At 36.2% G+C, this 13324-nt stretch overlaps 1 protein-coding gene across 2 annotated transcripts; it reads right to left on the reverse strand.

Annotated features, from left to right (window-relative positions):
- Window positions 1-2818: 2818 nt before the first annotated feature.
- LOC147883094 (peroxiredoxin-2B-like) lies at window positions 2819-5793 on the reverse strand. 2 transcript variants are annotated; one of them, XM_087399642.1, is made up of 4 exons: window positions 5641-5793; window positions 5160-5342; window positions 3376-3455; window positions 2819-3264 (listed from the first exon to the last, which is right to left on the reverse strand). In XM_087399642.1, exons 2-4 carry the CDS (start codon window positions 5312-5314, stop codon window positions 3005-3007), a joined length of 495 nt encoding a protein of 164 aa, XP_087255768.1. In that variant the 5' UTR covers window positions 5315-5342; window positions 5641-5793; the 3' UTR covers window positions 2819-3004. The 2 variants fall into 2 exon arrangements, with proteins under 2 accessions (XP_087255768.1, XP_087255770.1); XM_087399644.1 differs by having other exon boundaries at window positions 5535-5642.
- Between the last annotated feature and the right edge of the window lie 7531 nt (window positions 5794-13324).

Consider the following 13324-nt stretch of genomic DNA (forward strand, 5'->3'; position numbering starts at 1 on the left):
GTGTTTTAGAGAAGCTATCAAAATCCATGAATGGTGACATGCCATGGAGTTTGAATACATTCCAATCATGAAAAAGAACACTTAGAAGCCTCCCATGGCTATTGGCACTACATGGATATAGAAATCAAAAGGATTTTGAAGGTGAAAATGAAAAAAAAAGAAAGGTTAGTAGCCAAGGTTTATAGCCAAGTTGAAGGTTGAAACCTTTGAAGGGATTGATTATTTTGAAACCTTTACACTTGTGGCAAATCTAGGCACACTAGAACTATTAATTCCATTGCAATGTAACATGGATGGTCTAGTTTTCAAATGGATGCAAAGTCTACATCTTTAAATGGTTATGGAGAGCAACAAAGGGACTTTGTGGGATAAGGCCAAGAACATTTACTGTGTAAGCTCAAAAAGGTTCTTTATGGCTGTAAGCAAGGAGTGTGGACATGATATACCAAGAATGATAAAGATTTCCTTTAAAAGGGTTTGAGAAAGAGCTTTCCAAACCAAAACTATTAGTTTTTTTCTTCTTATGGTACTTCATACCCATATAGTATACACATCACTAGTACCAATGATGCAATCGTTGTAACTACAAAAAATTTGACGAAGTCATGATATGAAAGATCTTGGTAAAAGGCATCATTGCCTTGGAATTGAAATATGGCAACTTAAGGATGAGATTATTCTGGCTCAGTCTAAATATCTAGTGGATATTCTGGATAGATTTGACATGCTGAATTGTAAACCTTAGAAGGCTCTCATTGATGGCACAAACACGCTGAGTGAGAATGATGATTTGCTTGATGCTACATTGTATAAGCAACTTGTGACAGCCTTATATATCTTTACAATGAGGCCTAACATAACACATGCAATGGAAAAAGTGAGTTAGTTCATGAAATAGCCAAGGGAATTACATTGGAGAGGACCCAAGAAAGAGTATTGAGATACCTCAAGGGTACAATTGATCCATGGATTGTATGTGCAAAATCTAAGGAGCTTGAGCTACATAGATTTACTAATGCTAATTGGGCCAATTCAATGGATGATTGAAGGTATACTATGGGTGAAGTTTTTTAATTGGATTCAAGTGTAGTAACTTTAAGTAGTAAAAATCAACAAAAGGTTGTGTTATGACGTATTGGGGTGGGGTACAAAGCCATATGGTTCAGGCTCCTGCTCAGGGAAATTGGGATGCCACAAACATGAAGTACATCTGTGTTTTGTGATAACAAATGTTGTATTTGAAATTTGCCTCGCAAAAAATCTAGCATTTCATGCTAAGATGAAACATACTGAAGTAAACTATCACAGCAAATATAAGAGAACACTCATTATCATCATATTTTTATAACTTTACGTAAACCCAATGAAGTCAACTTATGTGAAACAGTAACAAAAATCTAGCTTGTAAAAGCTACAAGAGCTAAACAAGCCTTAGCTATAAACTAAACTAACAAACTAATGATTTACACGTAAAAAGTTTCCCAAGAAATGCACAAAAGAACCAGTTAGCCATAGTAGAGAACAAGGTGCAAAACTGACCCATACAATAGACATCAATGGGTGGAGAGCAGTTCAGTAGTCAATTGCTAACCTGCCCACTGCAAGGAAGCTCTGCCTATCCAGCAGGTATCCATTCCTACCAACCTCACTTGACAAGATCCAATGCGAACCCATCCAACATGAGTCCCACCTTTCGGTATGAGAATTGCAGTAAACTGTTGAAAAATAAACGTCATTTTAACTGCAGAGCCCTTTAAACCTCCCAATCCATTATCATGGGCCCGCCCTCCTAAAGCAATGCAAGCACATGGTCTGATTTGTTGACTATGCCCAAAATCAATAAAGGAGTTTGTAACCTTATGACACACACCCACAACTTTACATACAATCATGTGTAACAGCAACCAGCTACCGTTACACCCTGGTGAGTCCAGAAATCGTAGAATTTTATGCTCCCACTCATGCATACTCGACCACGTACTCAACCAGAACATTAAATTGCTGCAACTTTATTTTGGGTTGCAGTGGTGAAGCATGCAGAAGGCGTGGGCTAATAGAACTCCGCCAAGCTTATGCAGCAAGATTATTACACTTTAGGCTGCCCCAAACACAGAGCTCTAAGCACAGTTGCTTACATAAGTGATGTATAGTCAAATAATATAATTTTATCTTTAAAATGTAGTAGTTATTAACCTTCAAAGCTCCCTCCCATCAATGAACATTTTCTATCTATCTATCTATATGTATACATATATACATATATATATATATATATATATATATCCAGGAACATGCCCAAACTCATCCTCTAAAAACACAACATTTAGTGCCGTTTCAATCTGATCATAGTCACTCAGACTAGCTACTATGACATCCCCACCCCAACATCATCAGAACCCGACTGTGGGTGTAGAACATAGTAGCATAGTATAAACATATGCTCTCATACGTACAATTCCACACATCCACACATACTTGAGCACCCACTTATATGAGGTCTTCATACTGAGTTTCTGTTGGCACACCTCAGGTGGACGGCAGACTCAGCCATGACAAAGGCTAGCATTGAAGGAGAAGGCTAATCAAAAAGTAGTCCACATTCTCTTCATTCAAGCTTGTGAAGACTATAGGATTTCAGTTTAGTCTCTCCCAAACGAGCATCTAAGCAAAAAAATGCTTACACAATCTAGCTGATAGGGCGACCTGTAGATACTGGAACGACAAGGTATTGATAGCCACAGATACAGGAACGACAAAGCATGTTCATTTAAGCAGGATTTTCGGAGTATAATATGGACGTCCGTAGACTGCAAGACTATTATCAGATAGAACCAAAGCATATTTGTGTTTCGCTATAAAGGATGGTCCAGATCAAACATGATTCTTTCACACGTCAAAATTTAAAAATAGCTTTAAGGTTTAGTCATATATCATCCATGATTCCATGCCATAGAAGGCCACTTTCTCTCGCCTTTCCAGACAGCTACCTTGCATTGAAGAGGTCTTAAGATTCCAAAGCCTTGAGCATATCATCTGCACTGGAAACAGAGAATTCTCCACCTTGTTCAAGATTGGCAACTTTAACAACAAGGTCATCCACTAGCAATGCAAAACGTCTTGATCTGATCCCCAAGCCTTTTTCTGAGAGATCCAATTCCAAGCCCAAGGCATAAGTGTACTTTGCAGAGCCATCTGCCAACAGCTTCACAGAGTCGTTGTTTGGGTATGTCTTTCCCCATTCCTTGACCACAAAGGGATCATTTACTGCAGATCAAGAAGACCATAAGTACTTTAAGACATCTGTAAGGTAGACATCCAATGAAAGAAATATGAACCATTAGTATTCTTGGGCATAGTCAGAAAATTGTGACATACCTGTAATGCAGATCAGCTCATCCACACCTTTGCTTTTGAATTCTGCAGCCTTCTCAATGAAACCAGGAACATGCTTCAAGCTGTAAACCCGGCATAATTAGAGAATAGTTAAATTACAAAAAAATTACCCAATACCCTCCGCTGGAAGATTAAACCCCTTAATCTGGTAGTCATATGTCACAGCTTTACATATACACCTTCATAAGACTAGAATACATTCAATCTTGCACAATACCTAATTTGTAAAAGGAGCGAGAAAAACATACAAGGGAAGAAGGGGGTTTGTAAGAGACATGAAACAAATCCAAGAGGAAACGGGAAAATAATAATAATAATTAGTGAGCAAAGCTACGCTTATGTTCTCATCAGTACCCAAGCATAAGCTGCCATCTGGGTTTTGAAAGATTCTAAATGTTAGAGCTACACAAGCTGCAGGACAAGTGATAAAACCCTTAAATATTAAATTGGCCGTATGAACATTTGCAAGGAACTGCGCAACTGATAAATTTCCTGGATATTAACAAACAATGCTTCACATATTTAAAACGGCAAAAGTATGCTTGAGAAATAGTACTAAGGTAACTATTATACCCATGGGGAAATGGGACCATTGAGACTATGAGGCATTTAGATTGGGAATTACTGAAAAATATAAAAAAGAAGACCAATTCATGATGTACCCCGACTAATAGGACTTAACATAACTCTTCATTACGCTAGTAAAGTGGACTCTGGAGCCTTGTTTTGTGATGAAATATATTGGATCACCCCAGCCATGTAAGCAAATGTAAAAATGAGAAATCATAAACTGTTTCTCGTTAGTCCACGTCAAGGTAAATCCCTTTCATCATTCTATTGACCACATAGACAAATGGCCAACATGAAATGCGCCCCCCCCCCCCCCCCCCCAAAAAAAAAAGGAAGGTTCACTAATGCCAATAATTAGGGAATGGTAACATGATTGTTATTACTCTAAAAATCACAACCATTGTATCTAAGTCTATGAGATGCTATGAGCAAGCATACAAAATCTATCTGCTCCCCCTACATAAAGGTATATATTTATTACAGAAATTGTCTTCAAAACCTCTTATCTGGTTAAGTAGGTTTCGAAGTCGTAATCTTCAAAAACGGGATCATGAGCAGGGTTTTACACTCGTGCAGAAATTTACACTAGTTTCTAGAAGAATATCTTACACTCAGGTCAGCCCAATACAAGAATCCACAGGACGAATATTCAAAGGCCTTGGAAACCTCGCTGAGCACTGGAGGAATCAAGTGGTAGATCAGTTTCCCTACCAAAAGGACCAGCAGCACGTGCTCTACCAATATAGTTATTGCCAACAAAGGAAATGCAGCCACAAATTTCGCCCGATAAATCCATAGATGAAAACCCCACTGGATTGCCTCGACACTTGCACGAGGCCATTGAAATGAAGTGGGATGGCAACTGTATAACCATCTTTATGCCGGCTCTTTTTAAACATGACCTCCGACATTCTCTTTCAAAGCCCCAGTTTCAATTCATGGAGTTCCAGACCTATGGCGGCTTCTTCCCACCAGAGAAACCTATAATGCTCTATAATAGGTAAAAGCAATCATCTGGAAGCGGACTTAAGGACCTAGGTATTCGAACAAAAATGAGCGGAAGACATTGTCGCATTGTCTAATGCCACACAGTACCAGGGGTAGTCTGCCAACGGTTTACGATCAGGAAAGAAAACAGAAGTTACAAAATCAAAAGGACCGGCGATGGGATGACGAAAGGTTAACAGGAAGTATACCTGCAGGTTGGAGTGAAAGCGCCAGGTACGCCAAAAAGCACGATCTTCTTACCAGCTGCAAGGGAGTGAATGGAAACCTGCTGGAGCTTGTCCTCCTTGTCGAAATAAGAGAGGGTACCATCGGGAAGAGTGCCACCCACTGCGATGGGAGCCATTACTAGGGAAATGGGAAATATCTTCGATCTGCAAGCAAAGAATCTCTACCTTTTCAGAGCTTGGAAGAACTTGCAACTAAGTATAACTCATACCAGCTCAAAGTTCTATAGATCTTTTGCAACACTCAACAAGCTGAGTGCCACAGATCTTCCCCGCCCCCCACCCGCCCCTCCCTCGCAACACCCGATTATCTTTGCCACAACTTGTGCGGTCTTTTACCCTATAAAGGGTTGCCCTTGCTCTGTTTTTGATTGAGCTGTGCCTAGCAAGAGCTGGTCAACAAGGCAGTTTGGCGTTGAGAGACGACTAGGATAGGAATACTCACCGCACCCGCTGCTGCAGTGCAAGCAAATGCTACCGAACCGTGATTGCTATAAAAGCAGCTAAGGGAAATTGTTTTTCCCTTTTTTAATCCTTTTCTTTTCCCGGTCCCGTAAGAGAATTGAGATGCACTAAGGTTATCTACGCCGGGATAGATAAATAGAGTGATAGAGAGTTTTCATGTAACCCGGAGCCAAAACTACTCATCAGATTGACGTCAATCAAGGATCACACACGCACAGAGAAGGGTAGCCCCTCCAGTAGGAAGACACCCTACCCTTGAGCTACTCTGCACCTCTACAAAGAGAAATTGAGATGCACGAACGTTATCAGTGCCAGGAGTTTTCATGTCAAAGTATGAACCAGGAGCCAAAATGACTCATTAAAAGTCAATCAAGGATTGAACACACACAACAACAACACACCAAAGCCTCAACCACACACGTGTTACCAAACTTATATTTGGAGAGAGAGAGAGAGAGTTTTTACATCAAGGTACAAACCAGGAGCCAAAACAACTCATGAGACGTCAATCAAGGAGTGTACAAAGAGAGACCGAGGCTATATGCTAGAAAGTTGGGCACAAGGAAAGCAAGTAGAAAAAGGAAGGTATATTAGACCTTAATGGTAGTGCTAACAAGGTTGGAAAACTATAATGGTAGTGCTAACAAGGTTGCAAAACTATTTCACCCACTTAAAGAACAACATAAAGGAGCTCAAACAAAGATAAAATGAAAAGAGGAGATTGCTTGAAGGGAAGGAAAAGAGGGTAAAAAATAGGGGCCAATTCATGTAAATGAGGAGGGGAGAAGCCCTTTGGTATTATCGTAGTTTTAAATACCCCTCTAAAGATGAAATCAATGCCTCGTGTTATGTCCACTTGCCCCAAAAAGTAATTGCATTTGTCAAATACAGCTACGAGATACCAAATGGCTACATCATTCTAATACCCCATGTCACCATAAGGTAGCCCAAAAAGATGATCACAATCATTATAATCACCTCAAATGTTTCAAGGTCAAATTGAAATCCATTATGATAATATTTATTTCCAACATTTTATATATTTTTAATTAGAGCCACCCATTGAACTTATTCTATTACCATATGGGACATTAATACAAATGAAAGTATATCTTGTTGTCAAGAACATAGTTGAATTGATTGGAAATATATCTTATTGTCAAGAACATAGTTGAATTGATTGGAAGTTAAACCTTTTTTTAAAGAGCATACAAGCCGCGGCCCATGAAGACAATAGCATATATTACCCCCATAAAAAGAAGCATAAGGACAATGGCCCCAATAAAAAGAAGCATAATATGGGAATGGTGCAAAGATGGATTATGAAGTGTCTCCATGAAATTTGTATCTATTGCAACAAAGGACACATGCATTAGATCAAAGAACAAGCCATTGGATGGAAAGCTCCGTCCAACTAAACATCGTGTTTAAGAGCACAAATGAAGTACCAAATGGGAATCATTTGGGAATGATGTCAAGGAATGTCTTGATCAAATGTTGGGTAATCACTTGCTCCGTTCAACTAAACATCATGTTTAAGAGCACAAATTAAGTACCAAATGGGAATCGTTTGGGATTGGTGTAAGGGAATTCTTGATCAAGTCTTGGGGGCAAAACCTTTTCGGCCCTTCTAAGGACCTTAAGAATAATTGTGCCTTTTCAAAGCCCATTGTAAGAAATGCCAAACGTTAAAAGTTCATATCATCAATAAGGGAATCGGGATTGGTGTAAGGAATATCTTGACCAAACCTTAGGAAACAAAACCTGTTTGGCCCTTCTCAAGACCAAACCTTGGGAAACAAAACCTGTTTGGACCTTAAGCATAATTGTGCCTTTTCAAAGCCATTGTAAGAAATGCCAAAAGTGAAAAGTTCATAAAATTATGCCTTTTCACAACCATTGTAAGAAATGTGACAAGTTAAGATTTCATATCATGAATAAGCTCTATTTAATAAAGCATGCTAGTTTAAGGAATAGGTGGATTGTTTCAAGTTGAGGAAGGCATCTCTCATTTTCCCCCAATTTTAAAGTAGCTCATTGGTGTATTAGGTGGAGTAACTCACTAGATATATCGGTTGAACCATTGTTGGGCTACTTTTTGCAAGATACACAAGAAGTAATTCTTATAATCCTCCTTGCATTGCACCCATTCACCCAATATACACGATGGTAAAACCTTAATAAGTGGCTAAAGAGGGATCCTCGTCCTCTGTGCCCTTTAATATTCTTAGAGTTTTTACCTTAGTCCTCAGAGGTGGCATGCATCTATGGCATGCTTGATTGGCATAGCCTTGGTACAAACTTCCATGCTCCCTTTTTGATACATATATGCTCCGCAAGTGTTACCTATGTCCCCTTGAACATTGAGAAATGAATGTGCTAGACATTACCAAGTGATTATTGCAAGATGCTAAAAAGAAAGGGGAATCCTCCGCAACCATTATGGGATACATAATTTTTTATTACAATACGTAACACAAAACAACAATTGAGAGTATTTAGAACACATCCTTTTTTAAAATACCAAAAATATTTAAAAGCATGTAAATTGCATTATCTGAGCTAGCACTCTAAGTGTTGCATATGTCCTACATGGACTAGCTCAAGTGGATCAAAGGGAACCTTTCTTATACATAACATGTATATCAATCAAAGCTCATATTATCTAAGACTAGTTAGTGGATTCATATCTAGTCTCTCTCTCTTAATCACTCACCTTTCTCTCCCTCTCCCATTCGGCATGGTACAACAACCTATGAGTTCAATCCTCTTTTGAGCCTCTTCTTCAATGCATCCTAGTATCTTTCTCATCTGATAGCTTGAGTTTATCCAATTGTTTTGGCTCATGAGTTTCATTTTTTGGAGCTCTCTACTTTAAGATAACCTTATTTGATTTCTTATGGTTCTAGCGAGTTATTTGATCTCTTGAAAGAGTTTTATTGCCTCATTTTTATATTTTGTCCTATTAAGTTGGGGCCTTAGTAGAGAGTCACAAACTTCGAAAATAGTCCCTAGTTTGTTGAAAGGATTCAAAAATCTTAAACCATTATTGCAACTCATGTTGTGCCTATGAGAGTCACTTGTGGGGCTAGATTATCTTGAATCAAGCTTAACTCTCATTAAAGTCCGCACTTATGAGATTTGAACCTTTTTTTTCATTTTCAAGCCTTATAAGCTATCACTATAATTTGAGCTTCTTGTTTTGCTGATTGACCACTTTAGGACTTAATTGATTGTCTCATATTTTCAATCTAGGTCTAGTCAACTTGACCTTACCATATCCACATTTGGTCAAGTTTTGAGAATCCAAGTATGACTTTTAAGTCCACTCACCCAACATTTAAGTCCTTAGAGTCTCATCAAATTTGAACCCATTTTGGTTTCACCTACTAAAAACACAAGCTATCATTGTTATTCTAAATTTCATTTGAACATTATTACATAGTCTAGTCATTGCACCAATTTTGGCTACTATTAAAAAAAAATTATTTTATACCTTGATCGCTTTGGATCTTACTTTATTTCTATCTTTATAATAATACACTAAAAGCCAATACTAGTTTCAATCTTTATAAGCTTCAAATTCATATATAAAAATCTCATGACACATAATCTTTTTGGTGCAAAATAAACAATTGGACAACAATTATCGTCATTGGATATTCAAGCTTCTCAATGTCTATCAAATGAAGAATCTAAATGAATTTGCTACTTCTTTCAATTGGAAATTCAAGCTTATCAACATGTTTCAAATGAATGAATTAAACCACATTGCTACAAAAAAGTGAATAGACCAAAATCTTTATATTAGACGTCAATAGAAACTTTGACAATGGATTAAATAAAACTCAAAGAAAATAGGATGGTTGGGATGAAAGGGCAGGTTTAGTATGTATTTTCATCAATTTCAATGTCAATGATGTGATGATGCTTGACATGAAATCCAAAATTGATGCATAAAGGCTACATGAAAAGCTTTGGAAAAGAAATTTAATGCCACAAATATGTCCAAAATAATACATTAGGGCCAATTAGATAGTGCGACGGAATTTCAAATATAGATAAGACCAAACTACTTGTTCATGTTAAAGAACATTGCAAATCAATTGATATATATTGGTCAAGAAGTCAACATAGAAAGATTAATTCAAAGAGTACTTACTGGTATCGGAGAGTACCAAGATCGATTTTTAATAGCTATGGTCACTAGGGATTATGTCATAAGAGGTTTGTACACTTCAATTTTAGAAGATTAATCTCATTGAAAATATCAAACAGGGTTTAAGGCCTTCCATATGTCTACTTTGATTAAGACTTTTGTAAATTATTCTACTATGGATATGCAACACTAACAACCTTTTCCATCATGGTCTAGGACTATAAACATTATCCAAGTCATTAGACATAAAAATTATTGGGGTCATGTTATAACTCTATCCTTGATTGTATTCAAAATTTTGGGGCTATACCTCAAAACTCTATCCTTGAGGCTTATATTTCATTATTCATTACTTCCATTGATGATTTTTGTAGAAATAAATTAGTTTTATTTCTATAAGAAATTTGATGCATTGAGTGCCTTCAAATAATTCCAAACACTAACTAAATAGATATATGCAAGCACATCGGCATATCCCACTATCACAATGGACGAGAATATAAATAAATCAATGAGCTTTCTAGGCATCATGGACAAAACAAATGATTCACTTGTAGATATACTCCTAAACAAAATGAAATGATTGCAATATAGAATTTTCTAGATGCATGATGGATGAAAAGAAAATTCCAAGATTTTACTAAGGGTGATGCATGTGCAATGGCAATATCCTATGTTCTAGATGAGCTTGGGAATGCTCAAAGAAGATATAAATTCTTATCATAGATAGTCAAGCTTACAAAAAATTCAATCTAATGTAAATGCAAACAAGGGTAGAGCCCATATGTTATGAGGATGATATGCAAATACTTGGTCCAATACAAGACTAGAATGATCTTCTGCTCTTTAATGAGTATATTCAATCTTCTCCTAAAGAAGAAATTATGCCAAACCTCAATGAACACTTGCACATGCATATGCCTATGAAAAACTCTAGTGGAATCATCCACCAAAATTATTTCTATACATAATAATCTTAAGCATTTATCTCAATGCATATGCAAAATTATCCAACAAAATGATATCTGCACAAATTCATCTTGAGAACTCAACAAGCAGAGGACAAGCATGCAAAGCCATCCTACCATACAACATATAAGTCAACTCTTAGTTGAGAGCAAATAATCAGTGCCAAAGTGCACTCATATGATCTCTTAAAAGAGCTAATATCAAGTGTTAATGACATTTAGCAACATGCCAAGCTCATGATACAAGAATTTGAATCAAGAAAACATAATAGATGCTAGAACATAGGTGTCTAGAATAGACAAGATTTGGTCCAACAAATGTAGAGATGCCTTGCATGAGATCTACAAATAACATAATGATGATGCCATCAAATAGGTAATTCAATCTATGAAAATCCATGTTGCAACATAGAAATGTAGTATGATGTCAATAAAGACAACTTTGTAGCAATGCCAAAAAAATTAGATCAAAGGAGTTTTTGACAACTTATGGCATTATTATCTCTCATGAGGTTGACATGAAAAAATGTGTAAGGTCTTTTATGAGCATTAAAGATTGCATGGAGCATCTTACAAATAAGCATTTTTCAAATGATACTAGCTATGCTGCAAACAACATAAAGACAACTTCCAACATGCAAAGCTAGTACAATTGCTATTGGCATCAAAGATAATAGGCATATGACAGTCATAAGTAGTTCATGGAAACTACACCCATGATCAACCATAGTGTTAAAAAAAACATTCTGCTAGAATTCATAAATAGTCAGGGAAACTACACCCATGAACAACCATAGGGTTAAAAGAAACATTCTACTAGAATTCAAATAACTTCATATCAATTCTAAAATCTCTAAGAAAGTCCTTAGACCAATAATTGGCTATAGTCTTAAAAGAAACAATGATTTGGGTGTTAACACCATCCTCTAATCTTAGTTATTCAGAGAATTTCAATTGCCAAAAATCTATTGTGACTACATAAAGCAAAGGGAAGAAATTGTGGTACAATAATGACAGTGATTGAAGAGCTTCTAAATAGTTCCACTACACAGGTTCTAAAATTATCCCATAGAAAACAACAAAAAATATGGACATACAAGATCAATTTTGGATTTAAGGCCAAAAGTCATGAAAATCAAAGAACCAATATCCTTTAAAGAAGTAGTCAAAGCTTTCAGAATATCCACATGCCATGGATGGAGAGTATAATGCTCTATGGAAAATCAAACTTGATTGCTAATAGATATTCCCAAAGAAATGAAGCTTGTTAGTTGCAAAAGTTCTTCAAGATTGCATGGTTGAAAAATATAAAGAAAGGCTAGTTGCTAAGGGTTGTTTTGGTTGTTCCCAAGAATAAGGAATAAATTATGGAGAGACCTTTGCACTAAAACCATCATCACCCTTAATTTTGGGTTTTGATTATCATATCCACTAGATGGATGCGAAATTTTCATTCTTGAATCGTTATTTGCATTAAGAAATATACATTACATGGCCAAAATCACGTTTTGTCAAAGGCCAAGAAAAATAGATTTTGCATATTTCAAAATCCTTGCATGTATGTGGAATGTATACATTCATAATCACTTTCTTAAAAGGGATTTTTAACAACCATTAAATTATAACCCATCCATTTATATAAAAAAGACAACATAGGATATAGTCCTTATTGTGCTCTATGTTGGTGACTTGATCATCATAATTTTAAATGCTAGACTCATTTTTACAGTCAAGAATCTCACCTTTAAGTTTGACATGAAATGAATAGGAGATCTCGACTAATATTTTAGTATAGAAATATGGATAAATAATATGACATCATACTAACATAGGTAAAATACCATACAAGCTATGAAATAGTTTTGTTTGCATGACTGTAAACCTTTTCCAACGCTTATGGCATTAACTTATGAAAAATCTCATTAATATAAATTTATTTTTTTGCAAATAGCTCATTGGTAGCTTGATTTACTTCATAGTTACTAAGCCAGATATTTTTTATTCAATTGTTGTTCTCAGATAATTTATGCAAACCTTACAAAGAATCATCTTCATGCAACTAGAACAGTATGCAAATTCTCAAAGGTGCATGAGATTTTATGGCATAGAATATGATAGATTGTTTAATCTCAATTTTCATGGATACATTGGTGCCAATTGGGTTTGTAGGGCATACCAAAAAAGATGTAAGGAAAATATTAGTTCATTTCTAGTTTAGTCAACTATTATCATCCAAAATACAAAGGATCAACAAACATTGCACGTGAAATCCATATGATTTAAAAGATTTTTTCAATAATGATTTTTCTTTCAAAACATCCAACAACACCCTCTTTAGATAATGGATTAGCATACAACTAGGAGAGACCCTAATTCTCAATTCCAAAACAAAGGACACTGAGTTGCATTGTTATTTTATTAGAGAAAATGCTATTGTCATTTTATTGAGGCACATTAGAGAAAATACCATCAAGCATGAGATTGTATATGTTTTGATAAACAAGGAAGTTGCAAATGTGTTTAACTAGTTCCCCTTA

This window comes from Dipteris shenzhenensis, chromosome 28 (genome assembly GCF_047967505.1).
Source record: "Dipteris shenzhenensis isolate YYH24624 ecotype China chromosome 28, Dip_SZ_1.0, whole genome shotgun sequence".
Lineage (NCBI taxonomy): Eukaryota > Viridiplantae > Streptophyta > Polypodiopsida > Gleicheniales > Dipteridaceae > Dipteris > Dipteris shenzhenensis.